This window comes from Macrotis lagotis, chromosome X (assembly GCF_037893015.1).
Source record: "Macrotis lagotis isolate mMagLag1 chromosome X, bilby.v1.9.chrom.fasta, whole genome shotgun sequence".
NCBI lineage: Eukaryota > Metazoa > Chordata > Mammalia > Peramelemorphia > Peramelidae > Macrotis > Macrotis lagotis.
Window position 1 is genome coordinate 494821766 of NC_133666.1, and position 23499 is coordinate 494845264.

At 35.6% G+C, this 23499-nt stretch overlaps 1 protein-coding gene across 1 annotated transcript in view; it reads left to right on the forward strand.

The window, feature by feature from the left end:
- The window catches only part of TSHZ1 (teashirt zinc finger homeobox 1), a 93762-nt gene extending 71877 nt beyond the window's left edge, over positions 1–21885 (forward strand). Inside the window, exon 2 of the mRNA XM_074201536.1 lies at positions 13548–21885. Within this exon, the coding sequence (XP_074057637.1) occupies positions 13548–16756 (3209 nt within the window). The 3' untranslated portion in view covers positions 16757–21885. The remainder of the gene's footprint in view (positions 1–13547) is intronic.
- Positions 21886–23499: the final 1614 nt, after the last annotated feature.

Below are 23499 nucleotides of genomic sequence, written 5' to 3' on the forward strand. Positions count from 1 at the left end.
ATTTGTATAATAAATTATTGTATATTGTAAAATTGCCAGACATCCTCTAGACATGAACTTTTACCTATTATCTTCTTCCACACCCACCCATATTCTTCAGTTGTGCAAAAAGATCTTTATTTCTGACTGTAAAAATTGTTTCTCCTAATTTAAACACACATTCTTCCTGAGAAGAAAGAGAGAAATATATCTGGGAACTTGGACTCCAAGTTCAGAATTAATATAACTGTTTTAGCAGGCATTTTCCTTGAAACGTGTTACAATGGCATTGGTTTTGTTCTAGAACTAAAACCAAAGCTTTTACTTTTCACTTTTTATGTGACATTCAAATCTTATTCTTTCCTAAAAGTTATACTTACTTAAAAGATATAATTACTGCTTTGAGGTAATTTGAAAGATTGTCTGTTCCTTGAGGGCAGGGACTATTTCATTTTTGCCTTTTTATATCTAGTACCTAGTACATGTCCAAAGTATAGTAGGTATGGATATACTTGTTGAATAGATTGATGATGGCCAACTACCTGGTGGTGCTTTAGATAAAATTAAAAAAGAAAACCCTAAAACAGAAAAGAATAAAAGTATCTCTAAACCTCCTTAATTTATTATTTATGCTAAATTATTTGAAAAAAAATAAGTTGATTTCTATTTTAAAAGTTTAGTCTCCCCTCTACCCATTCTTCTTGTCTTTGGGTATGAAGGAACACATATTTTCAAAGTGTTTTGGGTACCACAGTCTAAGACTTCTTCCATCCTTCTAGCCACAAAACTCTTGTCTCTTGCTTCACTTAAGGATGCAAATGAAGACTGAAATCCATGAGCCTGCTAAATTACACTTCTCCAGGTGCCCCAGGCATCCTGGGTCTACAGTCTTTGTCAGCCTGATCTCTGGTGCTCTCAATAATGCAGCAAGATTTTGCTCCACCAAAGTGTCACCTGTCTAGGTGAGTTGTGCCAGTGTCTATCTGAAGTGACAGCCATCTTTGAGTACCAGCGTCTTTAACTGACTTCTCTTTCATCATTCATGTTGGAGAGAGAACATTTTCGACAAGATTGTTTCCTCCCTCTTCACCACCCCCACCCCACTTCCTTTTCTTGCCCCAACTCCTTCATCCTTTCCTCCTCTTTGTGAGAGTACCTGATCAAAACATTATTACTGACAAAGATTTCTCTCTCCAAATTAAATTAGCCCAACTAGCCCAGGAATTTTCAGAAAGAAAGAATGGTGAAATACTGATGTTCGAAGTTAATGAATCTGGTAACAGAGAGAACATTATTGATACTGGATAATATGATCTAACAGCTTTCCTTCTTCTCATCTTCCTTGTAAAGAATGTATAGAAGTCAGTTATGTGGCATGATTCTAACATCTGTCCTAGCCCATAATGGTAATTTGTATAAGTAATGGAAACAGGTTAAATACTTCCATTCTAATGTTGCCAGCAGGGATGAAAATGAACATTTCAATGAAATAATCTCGACAGAGCAGAGAGGGGAGGGTGCATGGACTGATTCATCTCTAGCTCCCTTTGGTGATCGGAACACTAATGAGAAGGCTTGGATGTATAGTTTATCAGATAGAAGAGGAAGAGCAAGTAAATCTTTCAGATTAGAATCACTGCAAAAATATGCTGGCATGCAAGATGCCTTGGTCTTCTGTTGCAAACCTTGGCTAATAATTTCTTCAGTTCATTCTAGGAGTGAGAGGACAGAGAAAATGGTGAGAAAAAGGGTGAGGGGGTATTTTTGTTGCTCTGTAATGGGCTGCCTGTGAGGGTTATCTTCAGCTGGCTGAAACCACAGAGGTGTTTTATATCTCTTACCACTTTTGCATTAAAATACAAAGGAGTAGGAGCACTTGCATTTTCTCTTTTCTTCTATATAATTATAAATAAATCCTATCTTCCTGTTAGAACGGATCTGTGATTGCCTGAAACACTCTTATTTTCCTTAGTAGCTAATGTAAAGACTAGCCATTTTATTTGAGCTCTTGTCACTATAAACATAAATTAAAAAAAAATTTCATAGAATTCTCATTGTACAATCTTCACTACTATGTTTCACCATACTTCCTAGGAAGCTATCTAGTTGTTTAGCAGAAGGAATATTGGCCTTGTTATTCTCTGTAGTACATGACCTTTAATATTCATTTTCCAACTTAATCAGTTTTGGTTTGAGGATATTTTAAAATGTGAATCATTTCAGATATTTTCTTATGAAACTATAATATAGTATTTTATCTTTATCCATATCTAAAAATGGACTGAAATTCACAATTCCCTTTTCTCTCCAACCCAATATATATATGGAAAAATACCTTAAGATAAAATTTAAAAATTCAGTCAGTCATATCAGCATTTTTCTCTGTAGCATTTAACATCTGGATATTTCCAGATAGTTAGATATTAGGTATTGCATAGACTGAACATCTGGTTGATTGAGTGAATTTCCACTTTTCATCTGGATGCTTTGGCATCATGTAGAAACATATAGTGAGCACATGGTACTCTGTGGGACTGTATATTTTGAATAACCATTATATTTTTTTGCTGGCTTAGGAGCCTCCATATTAAATGCTGTACTTTTTAAAGGTTATAGTATTCAAGGGGCAGATGCCCTAGTTCATTATTATAGAGGAGTGTGCAATTTTAAGGACCTAATAGAAGAGATGATGTTAATACCTAGCAAATATCTAAGCTTTAGCAGCTATAGTAACACTCACCTGTTATGGACTATTACATGGTGACGGTTCACACAAACACCTTCTTTATTTTGCACATAATTGGGGTACAGATTAAGATTCAGGTTCGGGGGGGAATAAAAATCTAATTGCTCAGAGCCAGTGTTGTTAAAGCTCAAGGGAATTTGGAACTTTACCACATTTAGCCATTAAAAACAAATACAGCTGTCACTTCTTGCTACTCTTGAAATGATTGTTGAATACAGAAAATCAAAATCATGCTTTCTTTAAAGAAAGATTGCTTTTTAAAATTGCCTTTGAAATTGAAAAATAAAATTTTACTAATTTTACATCTAAAGTTCCAATGTTTGCTTCATTATAATTAAAAAATTGAAGATAGTTTCTGTATGTGTATATGTATATATATATATATATATATATATATATATATATATGTATGTAAAATCAGACAACAGATGTGTATTTACAGTGTAAATCCTCTCACTGCAAATGTGATTATGTACTCTACCCCAAACATGGACCATATATATCGCCTTGTGTCCACTTACATTAGAATGCAGAGCTTTTTATGCTGCTCGAAGATGACAGCACATCTTCAGGGAGACATTGGCATCCAGAAGGCACATTTTATGGGCAAAAATATTAACAAGGTTTAATAAAAAACAACCCAACCGCAATATAAAGCTTTTTTCTCCTCTTCTTTCCCCCAATTCCCCATTTATATAGAATAAGGCATTATAGAGCATTTGTAAATGTGTACATGCTTGTGTTTGTATATGTGTATAAGTGTGTTTTTTCTTTATATACCCACAAAATAAGATTGGCAGCATAATGTTACTGTACTGGTGGTGGTGTTTACTTGTTCAGATGGCTTTTTCACTGTAGGACATACTGTACATGTTAACAGTCACATTTTGCAGCATTGTGTTAGGCTCAGGAAGTGCACGGGGGAGTGAAAGGAGGCTGTTTTGACACAAAAAAATGGCAGAAATCATGATTTGTAGTCTTTGTTTTATTTGATGGAGGAAAATGTCATTTATCGTTCTGAGTAACTGTGAAAGAAAATTTCACATTTAAAAGTCACCATAGTTTACTCATTCATCCAAATTTCCAGGGATAGGCTAAGGTTGAGGTGTGGCTAAGAAAATTTCATATTTAAGATTCCCATAGTTTACTCATTCATCCAGATTTCCAGGGGCAGGTTCAGGTTGAGCTTGGTGTAAGAAATTGGAGGTGCTTACAGGAGGAGTGGTGGGGATTTCAGGAAACAGAAAATGCAAATACTTTGATTATATTTTAGCATTTCAGTGTCATCCCCCCCCCCAAATCTTTTAGAATATAAAATCTTGTTCACCTTGTGAAATATTATGATCTCCCCATTGCCAGCACCATTATATTCCTGCATATACTATACAGCATTATAGTTCATTTGTACCAATATAAACTAGAGAAGTTTTTAAAAAAAATGAATGACTATGGCAGTGAAAAAATGATTCTCACAAATAAATTCATCTTTTATAGAAATTGCATCTATATGTGTGCTCTGTGTGTATGTATTTATGTACCTACCTAGCAATGTGATAAAAGGGGAAAACCACATACCAATGCACATCAACACAGTTGGAATCATCCCTTGAAAACTCTTGCAAGTTTTTATGGTTTCAATTTTTCTTTTTTTTCGGGACAGCTTAAAAGAAAAACATATGAGGAAAGTTATTATGAGAATTGACTGCTGATAGCCAGAGTAGATTTCATAATTGCATAGGGAACTATACGTTTTTGGCATGATGCAATTTTTTTTATTAATTCAGATTCTTTGTAAAAATAGTGAAGCAATTGTATAAATTTATATTGTGGATAACTCTTAAAAATACTAATTATATTTGAGCCCATTATGGAGTTATGTGGTAGCTATCTTGTGTATCATATTGATGCATAATTTCTAGCAGAGAGTAGCATTTTTAAATATTAAAATTCTAATCATTCATGCTAACAGTTGGTCATTCATTAATAACTCAGCTGCCCACACACATATACATACATATAATTTCCAGAAGCATTTTTAAATTCAATTTATGTTCTTTTAATCTAGAATTTTAAGTGTTTTCTTAAAGATAAATATGTATGTATACAAAGATACATATATGTTTCTAAAATTTCCTAGCTATTAGTGGCTTTTTGCTACTGACTTTAAACTCATTTCCTCCATCAATGAGCATGTCTAAGACATTTTGGTATGCACAGTTATTAGAAAGGTAACTGAATTACCAATTTATAATAATGTGGTGATTTTAAGAATTGTGTATATTTATATCTATCTATCTATCTATCTATATGATGACAAACATATTTTTTGAGCTAAGTAAGAATTTGTGCCTTTGGTCTTAGATTTCTATCCTTATTTCAATTTATCTCTTGTTAGATTCTGTTATCCTGAAGTGTATTTTCTAAGCAAAAGCTTCCAGTTTGACTATCACTGAAGGCAATTTCCAGCTTGCTTTAGTATTAATATCTTTTCTAAGTCCACCTAGAAAATGCAGAGGTGGAAACAAACATTTTGAGTTCAATTTTCAGGAATCTTGCTCTCTGGAATGTCAGTATCTTTTTGATATCCTAAGGATGTATTTATGTTAGTTGTTTTTTTTTTTTTTTTGGTTGTTGTTCAATTGTTTTTTCAGTCACAATGCTTCACTACTCCATTTATGGTTTTCTTGACAAAGATATTGGAGTAGTTAGCCATTTCCTTCTCAGTCCATTTTGCACATGAGGAACTAAGGGAAATAGATTAAAACGAATTAACCAGAGTTAAACATTCAATGTAGAAGGCTAGATTTGAACTCAGGAGCCTGATTCCAAATCCTGCACTCCATACTCTTTGCCATCTAGCTGTCTATCAGCTCAACTATTCTAAGTTTCCTTTTAATCTTTTATGTGTTTGGAAGTAATCACATGGGTACAAACTAATTTGTGTTAGGGGATTTTTTTTTTTTTTAGTTTTCAGTATAAAAGAATATTTCAATGGTACATCTAAAACAAACAACCAATAGTAAGGGAACATCTGTGTGCTTGTTCTCTTATGTTCCAGTATGAGAGCTATATGCTCCTGCATTTTTATCTCCTTTCAATTTCTGTTTCCATATTTGATAATATATGTTTTCTTAACTTTTAGATCTTTAAGATCCCAGTTTTAACAATGTTTTGTTTAGATGTACTTTTAAAATATAGTAAAAGAAATTGACTATAAACATAGGGATTATAGCAAATGCTATAAGAATTTTAGAGGAAAGTGTATGGAAGAAAGAAAAATGCATTTGTAGGAACTTGAGATATTCTTATGCTTACTTCACATATGATTGAGTTCTGAAAACAATGGTGGGTTGAGAAAAATTATGTTTATGCTGTAAATTAATTCTAGATTCCTAATAGAAACTAGAATTAACCATTGGTGCCATATTAGTTGCAAACTCTATTACTCCTAAACATGTTTCCAAAAGTGTCTTTAAATTTCTATGGTAAATCAGCAACCATTTTATGCAAAATGGTGTATTGGATAGTGAGTGATAGGAAGCAACTAAAATTCACTATATTGATAAGATTTTTTTTTTAACTTTGGCAGCACAGAGGAGAATTGTGATTCTCACTTTTCCTAGTGTATGTTCAGCCTCCCTGTAAGGGGTCTTGCATATATTTTATCAAGTCATTGTTCAGAAAAACTTGCTTACATATCAACATTCCTCTGAGAATGGGAAAGAATGAGTTCTTTAACTATGAACATTTTCTCATTATATATTTGCAAGGTGCATTCTGATTCACAGAAAACCCACCTGCATTGTACTACCAAGATGAGATTTCAATAAAAGTGCTCCATCATAAATCTGGAGGAAGCTGTGTACAGTAAGGTTCTACAGTGCAATGAAAATGTACATTTATCACTTAGGTTCATGTAAGCCACTTTTGTGAATTGGGCCCTTGGAGTAAATGTATTTTGATATAATGGCCATCTGTTCATGAATATCACATTTGCCAGACTAAAAAAATAGTTTGATGTAGATAAACACGTAATTTGGTACGATTATATAGTTTCACCAGGTGGCAATACAATAGCAAAGTTTGATATTTACTGTAAGCCAATAACTGAGCTGGGAATGTAGTCCTATGTTTTATATTTGTCCCGTTAAAATATCCATTTCCCTTATTTGTAGCCAACTCTCAATTATACGTGCTAATGAAGGAAAGAGAGAGCCTCTATAAACAAAATCCCTAACCTTATTTTTGTCATTTATTTCAACCTCTTTCCTATCAGATCTGTAGAAGAGTTGCTAACGAGGAACATTTTTTGCCTGGTTTGAGTTTTACAACCTCTCCCTTCCTTCCTCTGTTTTCTGGCAAAGATTCTAGTAAGCAGGGAAATAGCTGAAGCAGACAGCAGGAGAAAAGAGAGGAAGAAAATGAGCCCAGGAATGGAATAACTGATGCCTGAAAGACAAGAATTGGCTAACTTAGCAATTTCAGTGATAAACTTTTCTTTAGAATTTTTACATATCATTAATATGAGATCTAATTATGTACATGTAAATATATGTTTATATATTAAATATGTACAGATTATACATATATCAATGTAACATTTTGGGGATAGTTTTATTTTTGTTGGTTCCTATTTAAAAAAACCCCAAAACAACCAGAAAATCTCTTTCACTAAACAAGATGCTTGTATGACATTGTGTTAAAACAAGTAGATGTACTGTGATTTGTACTAGACTGCTGTGTATTTACTACAAAGTCCCTTCTTCCAGTAATTCGTTGCTTGTCTGCATGGCCATGGTACAATGAAATGAGAGGGCAAGCACATGGTTATGCTTAGCCCAATGATCAAATGGTTTAGAATTTGACCTTTATCAAGGATGTCACAGTAGCAGGCAGCTTAAGTCAGTAGCTATCCATCCAAACAAAGGGAGTTTAATTCTCTCTCTCTCCTTCCCAATAGCTATAAGCTTTTTGAAGTGTAGGAGCTTTTCACATGTTACCTGAAGAATCCAGATATGACCTGGATTACATACTCCTTGGATTACAAAGACTGTTCCAGTTTATATTTCAAGCTGGCTTATTCTAGGGAAATTGGAGTCTCCAGCAAACTTTCCTGACTGTAGTTTTTATTATCATTTAATCCTACTATTCCCTGTTTGGACAACAAAGAATGAATGGAACTGATAAATGGTCTGTTTACTTGATTACATCTTTGGTTTGGTTTTGTGCTACCACAGAACTATAGGATATTCAAATCAAGCTCTACTTAAATAATTCTTATGCTGATATAGGTAATTCTAAGTACCTATCAGTTATTTCACTTGCTCCTTGACAGCAGAGCAGGAATCCAGGGTTAGACAATACTTGAGGTTCTATTTTGGAATTATCTGAGCCCTACCAGTGCAAGGTTTAACTCAAATTTTTTTTCAAGTGCATGGCAAAAAAAAAAGAGTATTTTGTTTTCCCTACAATTAAGCCATACTTGATCATGAGCAGAATTCTCAACTTCTAATATTAAGCTTTTTTTGTAGAATGATATTCATGACCTTCTCAACTGACCTGGGCTCCATTGCCTTTCAAGGCTATATATTTAGGTTAATGCACAGCATATAAAATTTCAGAGTCCCCCTGAATCATGAATAGAGGAAAAAACATTTCCTTCTTTCCACTAATTCTTTCCCAGACACTTTCTTCCCCCAAGAAAAGAAAGAACAGGTTAAGTTTCTCTTTGGGAAAGATGGGCTATAAGGGTTAAGCTTGTGTACTTTATGGAATGGAAGAGAAATTAGTGGAGAGTGGGACACAAAATAAAAGATATAGAAAGAAAGCATGATTCCATAAAAAAGCTAGATTTACATCATAGAATCATAGCATCATCCTAAAACCCTCATTCCTTCCTACCTTTGCACATAAAAGGTATTCAGTTGATCTTTGATAAATGAGCAAATGAATGATATAACCTTTTCAGTCTCCTCTAGCCATCAGGACATCAGAACCTAATCATTGTGGGCATCTTGGCATCTTTCCTGATGCTCCCATCTCCAGTTTTTCCATTCCCTTTCACTCCCAGCTCAATGGATAGAACATTTCAGTTCTTCTAAATTCATTTATATTCCTTGTGACTGCTTAGCCATAAATCAAAGTTCCCTTCCCTGGGCACCACTCCTCAATATGTCTTGTAGCTATCTCCCCAGAAAAAATTTAGCTGCTTGAGGGCAGGATCCAGCTTACTTTTGTGTTTGTATTACTAATGTCTAGCAATGTCTGACATATAGTAGAAAATAAATGCTTATTCATGGTTTAATTAATGTCCCTCTTCTGCCATTAGCTTCTGTTTAGGAATGGAAGTTTCATTCACAGTTGAACAAGTTCTATAATTACAGTCAGCCTTTGGTTGGAAAGAGGGAGCTAAAGCAATTTTCGCACTTTGGTTTGTTATTTGTTTATAGGAAAGTAGTTCAAATGCATAGCAAATGAATCTGAAGGAAATTCCATAGAGAAGGACCAGGACAAATAAAATGATTCCATCACAATTAGTAGTAGGGCAAAACTTGGTTCTTTGAAAGTGTTACTGAGCTTAATGTGAACTTCATGTTTTCCATTTCACAACAGGGATGCTAACACTTTAGGTAACAACATTAAAATTAAGGTTCAAGGTTTTAAACTAATGAATATTGACAGAAGTATAACTGAATGCAGGTATAGGAATTGCAAACTCCTATACCTGCTATTCAAAGAAATTATTAGTAGTGAAAAATGAGAGTTTAATAAAGAAAAAGACATTGACATGGACTGTTACCATTTTCTAAGGAAGTCTAACCAATACATAAAACATTCATCATAATGAGGAGACAAAAAAGCCCAGAAACTATATAATGAACAAGCACTTCATCAAGTTTAGAATATTAACTGTTTTGTAAAGCCTTACAGGAAAAAACATCATAGAATAATATGAATAATATTTCTACAAGGAACAGTAGAAAGAAAAATGAACCTTCAGAAAGCTTGGCAGATTGTCCCAAGCTGAGTCAGATTATCCCTAGAGCATTTAAAGATGAAACAGGAAGGACAACAAATGGATGAAAAATATGACAGATGTATTAATTATTTTTAATACAAATTGTTTACAGTATCTGTCAATAGTCATTTATTAAGCACATACAGTGTTCTAGATAAGTAAGTATGGACCATATAAAAATAAATACATGTTGAATTGTGAGGTTATACTAACTAGGGGACACAGGAAAGTCCTCTTGAAGGAGGTGCTGAGTTTTGAAAGCATACAGGATTTTAAGGTGTGCAATTGAGGATGAAGGGCATTCTAATAACAGGAGATTACTTGTGCAGGACATGAAGGTAAGTGATAGGATGTCACATATGCAGAATAGCAAGTTGACAACAGAACCCACCCCCCACTACAAATAGACAAACTCCAATGCTTCAATCCCCAGCATTCAATTTGAATATGCAGAAATAACATTAAATATGATAGAGACAAGAAAGAGCCATTGGATTAGACTCAGTTTTCAAAGAAGAAAACTGTTATAAAACATAATTTCATCAACATTGAGGGATTCATTATCAATTTGTCTATTAAAAAAGGGCAAAATGCTAAACTATTTGGAAAAGGTGATATGTTTTTTAAAGAAATTAAGAGGATATCAGCAACTACTAACATATATATATATATATACCTACTTTAGCATCTCTATAATTTCTTTATGAGAATCATCTAAGCACACATCTAGGGCATCCTGATGAAAATCATGATGGTTATGGTCAACTCCTGCAGATGATTTTCTGTAGTGGACTTCATCTTCAGAGTTTCATGGATAATGAGATGAAGTAGAGTACAATATTATGCTTTGGTTATGCTCAGTGACTGTACTCATTATTTCATTTTTACCCTTGTATCCCCAAAGCCTTGCATGGTGCATGAAACATAGTAGATTCTCAAGATATGTTTGTTGAATTTAATTGAAAAAACATTCGCATAAGTGGAGGTCTAAAATTTTGATTTCCACAAGGAATCTCTTAAGCATTTATAGTTACAGAATATTCTGTGATAGCCAAAGCCACAGAGATAATTTTGTTCTATAGTTGTCTGAAGAGTAACATCAAGTAAGGTGTAAATCACCTAAGGTATTTGTTATTGTCTTGGAAGAAGTTCAGTCCAATATAAATGGCCAAAGACATTCCTATGGATAAAATTCACCAGATACTCTATTTTGTAGTATACTATGCTCCTTTCACTAAAACCCAAGAATATTAAAAAGTTTCTTTAATGAGAGCAATGATTGTCTAGCAAATAATGAATATATTATATTTAACATGCAAATATACACATATACACACATTTATGTGTGCATGCATGTATATCACTTATATCCTAAATATAGAAATTAATATGCAAATTATATGCAAATGTTCCAATTGGCTTGGTCAAAGGATAAACATTTAGAGGCACTTGAATTTTGTGTCATATGTAGGCATCTTTAAAACCCTATAGAACATCTACAACTTATAATCAATATTTCAAAACTCAAGTTTTTTTCTTTTCCTTTTTAAAAATTTTGTTTATTTAAGGCAACAGGGTTAAGTGACTTGCCCAAGGTCACACAGCTGAGTAATTATTAAATATGTCTGAGGCTGTATTTGAACTCAGTTCCTCCTGACTCCAGGGTCAGTGCTCCATTCACTGTGCCGCCTAGCTGTCCTACCACCTAGCTGTGCCCTTGTTTTTTTTTTCTTAAAAAAATTATTGATTTTTATTTAAAAAATTGATCATTTCCCAGAATTTCCCCTTCCTCATTATGTTTTTCAAGATTTTTTTCTACCCCCACTACAAACCCCAAATCTTAACCTCATTCAGTGTTTTACATTATGCTTTGCAAATTCTCCTCTGTCTGTCATCTCTTTAGATCTGCCTGTTGAATTTTGACTTCTTAAATGCCTAAATGAAAAACTACCTCATTTTATTTCTATCATAGGATCATAGTGGTAGTGCTGGAAGGAACCTCAGAAGCCATTTAGTCCAAATCCCTTATTTTATGTTTTTGTAAACTGAGACCCAAGAAGATTAATAACTTTTCCAAGGATTCAATGGTAGTTAGTATCATAGATAGGTTTAGAACCCAGTTCCTCAGAATCCAGAACCAGCATTCTCTCCATTATATTTCCTCCAAAAAGACTTTGATTTCTTCCAAATGGTAATTACATCAGACTTTACAAAGTTCTTGTTTGCATTTCCCTTATGCAATTAAATTTTATTATTTAATATTGTATTTATTTGGGTTTGTGGAGTTTCCTCATACTTAATTGTAGGATTCATAGAGGATATGACACTCTGTTCTGTTAGACAGTGATGCAATGCAGAGAGCTGAATTTAGAAATAGAAAATTTCTTAAAACCCATCTCAGACACTTAATAATTCTATGACCCATGGACAAAACATTTAGATTTTTTAGTATATATCTCTTGAGTTTTTGTGAGGATTAATTGAGATAATGTAGGTAAAATTTTTTTGTAGACCTTAAAGAATTATACAAATATCCATTATTATTCATAAGTATTTGCTGAATTGTGTAAAATTTGTATATATATATATTAATATGAGAGTGAGTTTATACAAAATTCAGGCACTTTATACTTGGAGACAGGGATGGTTCTAGGAAGAATTATTGAGGGGAAGCTTTCTGTTATGTGTATTTGGTATTCTTTTATCCTTTTTTGACCCTGATTCACCCACCTATATCTTCTGAGTGCTTCCATTTGCTCAGCATTCTTTCCTTCCAACTTCCCCTCTCATTTCACCTAGGTTTATCCTCCCATATAGCCCCCCCCAAGCCTTTTCTTTTCTTCTATCCTGTATACTTACCCTCCATTAACATTTACTTATTCTGTGATACATTCCTTGGGGCTCTGCTTTCTGATAATGTGATTATTAGTGATAATTGTTTAATGCAGAACCCCTCCCAGGTAACTTAATGTGATTAGGTTATTAGTGATAATTGTTTAAGCACTACCCCTCCCAGGAAACATAATTACATCTAAATAGGGACTTTTGGTAGGTAATGCCTTAAACTTAAAAGAGTAGATCTTTTTGTGAGAATTTGAAGTTCTCTAAACAGGTTAGCTAGGGATATTTGGAAGCTGATTGGCCATTTAGCTTCCATGCATATGAATATCTCTTCATCTTTGCACTGGGCTAACCTGTTTTTTTTTTGTATTCTTATTTTTGAATGAAAAGCATAGTGTTTTTGTTGCTTGTCAATGAGATCTATTTTTTTATTGTGGAGTTTGTTATAATATTGTCTATGAAATATAATGTGTTGAATCAACAACTGGATCCTGTCTGATTGATGTTTAAAAATAGGCATTGCTTAGAGTACAGAAGACCCAGCTTTACTTTATCAGAGAAAGGTCAATCAATCTATTGGGAAGTTTCCAGGAAGAGGTGGATGGTGGCTTCTTCACTCTGCCCCAAGTTCTTGTAGACAGTGAAACTTCTAAGATGTGTGGCAGATTATGGTTCCCTGATTTGTTTACTACTTCAGTACAATTTTATCTAGAAACTTTGTGTGTGAGTGTGTGTATGTGGTGCATGTTGTATATGTTTGTGTGTGTGTGTGTGTGTGTGTGTGTGTGTGTGTGTGTGCTGAACTCTAAAGACTGTCTCTGAGGGTTATAAAGCTGGCATGCTTATACTCTATATCACTGTGGCATGGGAACTGAACTTGAGTAGGTCCTAAGGGACTGAAAGTGGTTTGTCATCTTTGATGTGATTTGCTTCCCCTGACTTTTTCTTATTCTTTCATTTTAGCTTATGTTCCTGAGGAAGAATTGAAAGCAGCAGAAATAGATGAAGAAAGTGTAGAGGATGATGGGCTATCTTTGGACATACAGGAAAGTGAGTATTTGTGCAATGAAGAAACAGAAATCAAAGAGGCTCAGAGCTACCAGGATTCACCAGTAAGCACTGCGACCAATCAGGATGCAGGTTATGGGTCACCATTCAGTGAAAATAGTGACCAGGTAGCCCATTTCAAAAACTCTTCAACTAAAGAAGAGAAAGAGGATCCTCAGTCAACAGACAGTGCACCCTACCCACAGGACAGCTTGGCACAAATAAAAGCTGTGTATGCAAATTTACTCTCTGAATCCTGTTGGTCTAGTCTAGCTTTGGATTTAAAGAAATCTGGTTCGACAACCAACAACAATGAATCTAGCCAGAATGAGAGCACCACCACCACCACCGCCACTTCCACCACGACCACCAGTACTAGTGTCAGCACTCACAGCACCAGTACCAGCACCCACACAAGTACGGGCACCAGCACGAGCAGTAGCAGTAACACTGGCAACAGCAACAATAGCAGCTCTGGGTATGACTGGCACCAGGCAGCCCTGGCTAAAACTTTACAGCAGACTTCCTCCTATGGACTCCTCCCGGAGCCAAGCCTTTTTAGCACGGTACAGCTTTATCGACAGAATAACAAACTGTATGGATCGGTATTCACGGGTGCTAGTAAATTCCGATGCAAAGACTGCAGTGCTGCCTATGATACCCTGGTGGAGCTCACAGTGCACATGAATGAGACCGGACACTACCGTGATGACAATAGAGATAAGGACTCAGAAAAGACCAAGAGATGGTCCAAGCCCAGGAAGCGATCGCTGATGGAAATGGAGGGCAAAGAAGATGCTCAGAAAGTCCTGAAATGCATGTATTGTGGGCATTCCTTTGAATCTTTGCAAGACCTGAGTGTCCACATGATAAAAACAAAGCATTACCAGAAAGTGCCTCTGAAGGAACCAGTGCCGGCCATCACCAAACTGGTCCCTTCCACCAAAAAACGAGCACTTCAGGACTTGGCTTCGCCTTGTTCACCCGAGCCGACGGGGATTGCGGCAGAAGTGGCGCTGACAGAGTCGGCGAAAGATCAGAAAACTGCAAACCCATATGTGACGCCGAATAATCGTTATGGCTATCAGAACGGTGCTAGCTACACCTGGCAGTTTGAGGCTCGCAAAGCCCAGATCCTGAAATGCATGGAGTGTGGCAGTTCCCACGACACCTTGCAACAGCTGACTGCCCACATGATGGTCACCGGCCACTTCTTAAAGGTGACCACCTCAGCTTCCAAGAAAGGGAAGCAGTTAGTCTTAGATCCCGTAGTTGAAGAAAAAATCCAGTCTATCCCCCTGCCCCCCACCACACATACCCGGCTACCTGCCTCTAACATTAAGAAGCAGCCTGACTCTCCCGCAGGGTCGACAACTTCCGAGGAGAAGAAGGAGCCAGAGAAGGAGAAAGTCCCTGCCGCCAGTGAAGCAGAGAAAAAGATTAAGGAGGAGAATGAGGAATCCACAGAAAAATTTGAGCCAACCACTGTTTATCAGTATCTGCGAGAGGAGGACTTGGATGATAGCCCCAAGGGTGGGATAGATATATTAAAATCTCTAGAGAACACAGTAACCACTGCTATCAGCAAAGCCCAGAATGGAGCACCCTCCTGGGGAGGATACCCTAGCATTCATGCCGCATACCAGCTCCCAGGAACCGTGAAACCCCTCCAACCCGCCGTTCAGAGTGTGCAGATACAGCCATCTTATGCCAGCAGCGTCAAGTCCTTATCTTCAGAGCACAATGCACTCGTCCATTCTCCAGGTAGTCTCACCCCACCTCCTCATAAAAGCAATGTGTCTGCTATGGAGGAACTGGTGGAGAAGGTGACAGGTAAAATCAATGTGAAGAAGGAGGAGAAGCCGGTGGAAAAGGAGAAGAGTTCTCCTCCCAAACCCACGTCTCCTGTCGCAAAAGAGAATAAAGATTTCCCCAAATCTGAGGAAGTTAACAAACCACAGCAGAAGAAAATTCCTGATGCGGATGTGCAGAAGGCCAAAAAGGACAGTCCAGCAGAAGCTCACACCCCAAATGGTACAGAGCCTCTCAAAGTAAAAGTCACCAATGGCTGTAATAATCTCGGGATTATCACAGATCATTCACCTGAGCCATCTTTCATTAACCCACTGAGTGCTTTACAATCCATTATGAATACCCACTTAGGCAAAGTTTCTAAACCTGTCAGTCCTTCTTTAGACCCTTTGGCGATGCTGTATAAAATTAGCAACAGTATGTTGGACAAGCCTATCTACCCCACTACCCCAGTCAAGCAGTCTGATGCAATCGACCGGTACTACTATGAAAACAGTGACCAGCCCATTGACTTGACCAAGTCCAAAAACAAGCCCCTTGTTTCTAGTGTAGCTGATTCAGTCTCATCGCCTCTTAGGGAAAGTGCACTGATGGACATCTCTGACATGGTGAAAAACCTCACTGGCCGCCTGACTCCTAAGTCTTCAACCCCTTCCACAGTTTCTGAGAAATCTGATGCAGATGGGAGTAGCTTTGAAGAGGCTCTGGATGAACTGTCACCTGTCCACAAGAGGAAGGGGCGGCAGTCCAACTGGAATCCTCAGCATTTGTTGATTCTTCAAGCTCAATTTGCTTCCAGCTTAAGAGAAACTCCTGAAGGCAAATATATTATGTCAGACTTGGGCCCACAGGAGCGGGTGCATATCTCTAAGTTTACTGGTCTTTCCATGACCACCATTAGCCACTGGCTGGCCAATGTGAAGTATCAGTTAAGGAGGACAGGTGGAACTAAATTCTTAAAGAACTTAGACACGGGGCATCCTGTTTTCTTTTGCAATGATTGTGCCTCTCAATTCAGGACTGCTTCTACATATATAAGTCACCTAGAGACACACTTGGGCTTTAGCTTGAAGGATCTGTCCAAGTTGCCACTCACTCAGATTCAAGAACAGCAGAATGTTTCAAAAGTACTCGCAAACAAAACTTTGGGCTCACTAGGAGTTGCTGAGGAGGACTTGGGCTCCACATTCCAGTGTAAGCTCTGTAACCGGACTTTTGCAAGCAAACATGCAGTCAAACTGCACCTTAGTAAAACACATGGCAAATCCCCTGAGGACCACCTGATCTATGTAACTGAATTAGAAAAACAATAGCGTCCAGGTATGCAAGTGACCATGGGAACATTGCACTAAAACTTCTGAATAGTACTGCACTAGGCCTGATCTGAGCCTCTGAAATCAGTCTTACTTTTGTTGCTGAACTGCCTATCTGGACCTTGGTTTTTCCTACACATATTTTGTAGTTATATTTATATGCTCTTTGTCTGATCTGTGCATGTTTTTTTTTTTTTTGGTGAGTCAAAGTCTGACCTTTATTTTCAACATCTGTTCTTGATGTTAAGCTATCTTTTGTAGGATATAGTGAGACACACTATTCAGAGACATTAATTTAGCCGTAAAGAAAGACACAAATAACAATGATAAAAAAGACATCCTAAAATTACAAAGTTGCCATGACAATAAAGGTCATAGAACCTAGTAGTGTCAAATTTAACCCTTTGAGGACTGTAATAGCATTTCTGTGCCTTTTCCAAAAAATAAAAGACTTAAAGGCATATTTTATTCAGATCAAAAGCTGTGTCAGACACAAAACTTATTTAATAATTAAAAAACTAATAAGCTTTTTTATGCAGAACTGGTTTATGAAGAAAACATGCATGCAGCTGTTGGAAGATAGAAAGCTATCTAGTGCTCATGGGGTTAGGAAGCTACAACTGTACAAGTTAAAAAAAATCAGATCCTAGTTGCCACTATGCCCAAACCCTCTGGATGCTAAAAAAATGCCACTTTTGGCAAAAACATAAATAAATAAATAAATGAATAAATAAATGAATAAATAAATAAAATAAAGTATGCAAGCTGTTATTTAAAAATGTGTAAAAATGCTATTTCTTTTTTCCTGTAAAATACTGCAGTTTATAGTTATTTACAAATGTAAGCTTTGGTACAAGCTGACCTTTCTATAGCGTGCTGCATTGGTAAATAAAAAAAAAACCTGGGGCAAATGTTGGAGTCTTTTCCTTGTAAATTGCCAGCATCAGCTTAAACTACTACATGTTACATATCGTACCATTTTAAACTGTTCAACTTTCTTTGTACCTTCTGGCTGTATGCTTTTCTCTTTTAACTTTTTATATTGTCATTTTATATTCGATTTCTGTGTATATAATGTAAAACCACAATTTTTGAATAAAATTTAGTTCCTGCAGCTTGATTTAAAGAGAGAAATTTTACTGGCACCTGCATCTTTCCAGATGCATGTACTTAAAGGGACTATCAAACAAAATTAAATAAATAAATAAAATAAAGCAAGCAATGCACTATTAATTATACATTTTGATGTTGTATCATTAATATTGTACAGTACATTTTGGTTCACACAATTAAATCCACTTGTTTCTCAAATGTAAAATAAACCCACATACAGTTCTTGATTTACATACATTGTCATGTCGTCATTATGTTATCTTTTAGGTATTATTTCAGCAACAAGAGGTATCATTTAAGCAGTCGACCAACAAAAGTCTATTCAAAATCATCTGTTCATGATATGAGAGATGACATATTTCCTTTATATGATAGGTATTAACATATTTTTTAAAAATGATCTTAAAATCTGAACTCCAGTAGGTAACAGAATCATTTTGGTTATCCACTGGGTGATAAGTGTTCTGGGCTTAGCTGGTCTAAGAAGATTCATTCAGTGAAGCCTCATATGCTATTTGAGAACACTTATAATTATCCTCTGTGCATCCAGGGGCTTCATGATTGTATCATGGGGGAAGGGAATTCTTGCAGTCTCTGTGGTAGCAAAGACCTTTGAGGGTTTGATACTAGTCCTGAATTGAAGTAGAATGAGAGAGAGAGAGAGAGAGAGAGAGAGAGAGAGAGAGAGAGAGAGAGAGAGATTTCTATTCTTTCTAAATAGTGATTTTTCAGTGAAGCTGACACCCTCACATTATGTATTTGGCCTCATTTCTTTCTTGTGCATTGCAGATTGCATTTAGAATGCCAGAGAGTGCTGACCATTAGGACAGCTCTAATATGTAAGTGTTGTGGAGGAGTGATAAATTTAAGATCCCTTGGATTTCTTTCTTTTCTTCAATTGGAGCTGATGACTTAAGAAGAAATATTTCCCTTTTATACCCCTTGCTTAATTTTTTGTAAAATTACATTCTCAAAAAGGTTACTTACAGTATTATGTTCAGCAGCAGTAAAAACAACTGTGGTATTTTAATTATTTCTTTTATGTTATTTCTAATCACAATGACAGCCAAGTATTGTTCCATTTTCTTTAATGATTTTAGGAGAACTGAATAGGTCTAGGTCAGTTGTATTTACACACTTTTTAAAAAAAAAATATTATAGCATAATGCCGATAAGACTATTTTAAACAACAACAAAATCCTTTTTTGGTTGGTAAATACTTATGTCCTTTAGGGGTTCTAGCTATTTAGATATTTCAGTTCAATTACTAGATGATTATGTACTTTGGGCCCAACGGGTGACAGTGAAAAATAACAATTAGACCAATGGCAATAATTCAGGATCTTTGCATAATAAGCCTTTTAGGATATATTTATTTTACTACAGGTTTGCAAACATAAAGTATAGATTTCTCTTGAATAAAAATGTTATGAAAGTAGGTGAAATAAAGCAGTAGAGAAGCAAGAGGTCTATAGTACTGCTTGCTAGAGCCATTTTAATACTAAATATCTTGGGATTTTAGTGAACCAAAAGTACAATATGAGCCAATGGAGTGATGTGGCAGGTAAAAAAAAGCTATCATGATGTTCATTGATTGATGCATTTTATCTAATACTAGGGAGGTGATAGTCTTGCTGAGGACAGCTAGATAATATGGTGACTAGAGTACCAGGTCTGGAGTCAGGAAAACCTGAGTTTAAATCTGACCTCAGACACTCACTTGCTGTGTATTACCCTTGGGCAAGTCACGTAACCCTTTTTGCCTTAATTCCTCATATGTAAAAATGACCTAGAGATGAAAATGACAAACCATTCAAATATCCTTGTCATAAAAACCTCAAATGGGGTTACAAAGAGCTAGTACAGCTGAAATGACTGAACAACAGTAACAAGAAGGTTGTTCTACTGTATCATTTAGACTGATAGATTTTCAACTGGAAGGACCTCAGAGATTAACTATTTCAAACCCTTCATTTTATTGATGAGGATTCTGAAGACCAGAGAAGAAAAGTGATCTACCAGAGGTTCACATAGGTAGCAAGTGATAGAGTCTAACTCAGTCCTATGATTTTAAATACAGAATCCTTACCAGAGGTAAGGAAAATTATGAAGAATTATATTCAGTTCTGTGCATCATCCTTTTTAAAAAGGAACATTGTTCACTTAATGATGTCCAAGGGATGGTGAAGTAAGATCATGCTTTAGGAGCATTGGTAGAAGGAAGGAAGGAGATATTTATCCTGTAAAAGACAACATTTAGGAGGAACATAGATAGAACTATTTCCCAGAGTTCCTTTAGACTAGTTCTTGGCTCCCAGAGGGCAGAATTAGGAGGGAAAAGCTAGAAGCACTGGAAAGGCTGTTAGGGAGTTAGAAAACTTGAGTTTGAATCCAAGCTCTGCTACTTACAACCTTTGTGATGTTGGACAAGTTAGTTAAATCTGAGTAGTTTCATCATTTGTAAAATAAGGAGAAGGCTTTAAGATTTCTTTGGACTCAAAAATCTATGATCCTTTGAAATTGTAAAGAAGCAACACTGACTTTGATGTCAATCACTCTATCCATTGTACTGTGAACTTCTTTAGGATTCAGCCTTGAAGTCTCTACTTAAGATCTATTAAGCTGTGAAAAAGCTGCTTGCAAAGTGAATTTTGATCACTGAAAGTTGAACATAAGATATGGATTATACCTTCATAGATTCAAGCTTTGGAGGGATCTCAGAGGTAATAAAGTATAACTGCTTTATTTTAAAAAGGAGGAAATTAGGGAATAGATATGTTAAATGATTGGACAACCATTAAATTGATATTTCAGGTTAGAAGTCCCTGTTGAACGTAAGACCTCTAACTATAGACTTAATATTCTCTATACTGTACTACTTGCCTCCCAACAACCTCATTGAATTTTTCCACTAACTCAGCTGTTTAAGATGAACTTAATTCTCCAAACTGCGTATGGTAGACTTGTTTTTTAAAATCCATATAATTTATGGGTTGGCTAGGTGGCACAGTGGATAGAGCACCGGCATTGGAGTCAGGAGCACCTGGGTTCAAATCTGACCTGAGACACTTAATAATTACCTAGCCATGTGGCCTTGGGCAAGCCACTTAACCCCATTGCCTTGAAAAATCTAACCCCCCCCCAAAAAAAAACAAAAAACAAACAAAAAAAATCCATATAATTTGGGGGAGCTAGGTAGTGAAGTGGATAGAGCACCGGCCTTGGAATCAGGAGTACCTGAGTTCAAATCCTACCTCAGACACTTAATAATTACCTAGCCATGTGGCCTTGGGCAAACCACTTAACCCCATTTGCCTTGCAAAAAATCTAAAAAAAAAATCCGCAGGATAACATGAAAATGCACAAATTCTGCTCCTCCACCCAAAAGGGGACATTTTGGAGTGGTTCCCCCTTCTGAGCACTGGAAGGAATGTAGAGCAGAAAGAATTGAATTGGGGTAAATATTAATTGGCATTAAAATGAGAAATTGGATTGAACTTGAATGTATTTTCAATCCTGACTTAAAGTCTCCCTGACACCTTATTGTAACCTTGCAATATCATCTTTTATTGATACTGACCAAAAGAAGAAAATTATGTTCCTTATCATTGTGTGATGTGGTCAGATATACTCAGTTATATGAGAACTCACAGTATAGAAAATCTTGTTTTTGTATAGATCAGAGGACTGATTTGATATAATTTACCAAAATAATTGCTCTGGAATTTTTAACTCCCTTAGTGATTTGTTTCAGTAGATATTCTCGTCTATTAATTCATCTAATGTTCTTTGTGTTCCAGGAAGTAGGATTTCCTGTGTGCGTATTGACTGTTGTATTTTAAAACGATCACATTGGTTTGCTTTTTTTTGTGTCCTCACCTCAACTCAGTTTATTAACTGTTCTTCCAAAGAGTGTCTGAGTAACCAAACAATTAAGTTGAACAATCTCCTAATTTACAATGCTGAGGAAGAGGCTTGATAAAATTTGAGTGACTTTTCAGTTATTTTATTTTTCTCTCAGTTAAACTGTGCCGCATCCAAAGTAACATTATGTTGAGTTCATATTTTTATAATTTTTCATTAATTCTTTCTTGTGTGTGTTTGGTGGGAGGGAGGGGAGAGAGAGAGAGAGAGAGAGAGAGAGAGAGAGAGAGAGAGAGAGAGAGAGAAGAGAGAGAGACCGTGAGAGAAATTTAATGGTTTGCTACATCTTAAGGTGAACTTTTTATCCAAAAAGGTCTACTTCTTGTGAATTATTATTGATTTCACTTTATGGTAGGGAAAGAAAAGAAATCACAAGCATTTAAATGCTGTTCACTATGTCAAATACTATCCAAGGTGCTAGGGTCATAAAACCTAAAAATGAAATAACCCCTGCATTTAAGGAAATTACATTCTATGAAGACAGGATAAAAAAAAAGGATAAAATTCATTCTTTGAAGTGTTCTTTTTTTCTGATCCTGAATTTAGTCATTTTCTGTTTGAATTAAGTACTTACAATTTTGGGGCAGCTTGATATCATTGGGTCTGGAGTCAGGAAGACCTGAATTTAAATCCTACATAGTTGTGTGACTGGGCAAGTCACTTAATCCTTTTTACCTCAGTTTCTTCATTCAAAGAATGAACAGGAGAAGGAAAATGGCAAACTACTCCCATATCTTTGCCAAGAAAATCCCAAATAGGGTCACAGAAAGTTGGACATGTCTAAATTGAACAATAACTTAAAACTTTAGATATATCTATTTTTAAAAAAATCCATTTTCCAGTGAAACTTAATTTTGACATTTTCCTTCTGAAAATGGTTGAAGACATTGTATGCCATATCTTGAATATATAGAATTGTTTTTAAATATTTAGTAGCAATTTTGTTCATATAATACATATGCTTTTTCAAAATTCTTTTACATTCTTTATTTCCTCCAATTATTATAACTCTGATAGGTAAATTAGGTATTTTTAACCCTCATTTCACAGAGAAGGAATCTAAGCTCTGAAAAGTTATTGGATCTTTGACTCCCTATCTAATCCTATATTTCTTGACTTTGGAGTTGGAAGACTCAGGTCCAAATCCCATCTCTAAAGCTTACTCCTCATATAATTTAGGTGATATTTTTCTTCTTGGTCCTCAGTTTTCTCACTTGTAAAATAAAAATAGGTCTCTGAGGTCCACTTTAGTTCTTGAGCTAAGATTTTTGTGATCTTACATTGTAATATCTTTTTTAAGGACAATTTGAACATTGTTTTTGTAAAACTATACCCCTAATCATGAGAAAAATATTCCAAATTTCTAGCACATCATTGATTAGTCAGTATAAAAAAAGTTGCTACTAGATTGAAATAAAGAGTTACAATAGAATGGAATTTTATGTCCTAAAGTAGCTTCAATAAGATAGAACTTTTGGTTAGGGACAAATAAAAAGAAGTATTTCATATAGAAACAATGAACAGAAACTCAAAAGTCTTTGAGGTTTCGTTTATTTCATTGTCACATATCTTTGTCCCATACTTTTAACAGAAATATTTAATAGTCATTGACAACAGTGAAGATATTAAAGAATGATAAATAAGGGTGAACTCAAGACCCCTGAAAGCTTTTTTTGGAGTATAGCTGTACCGAGGATTTGAAATAA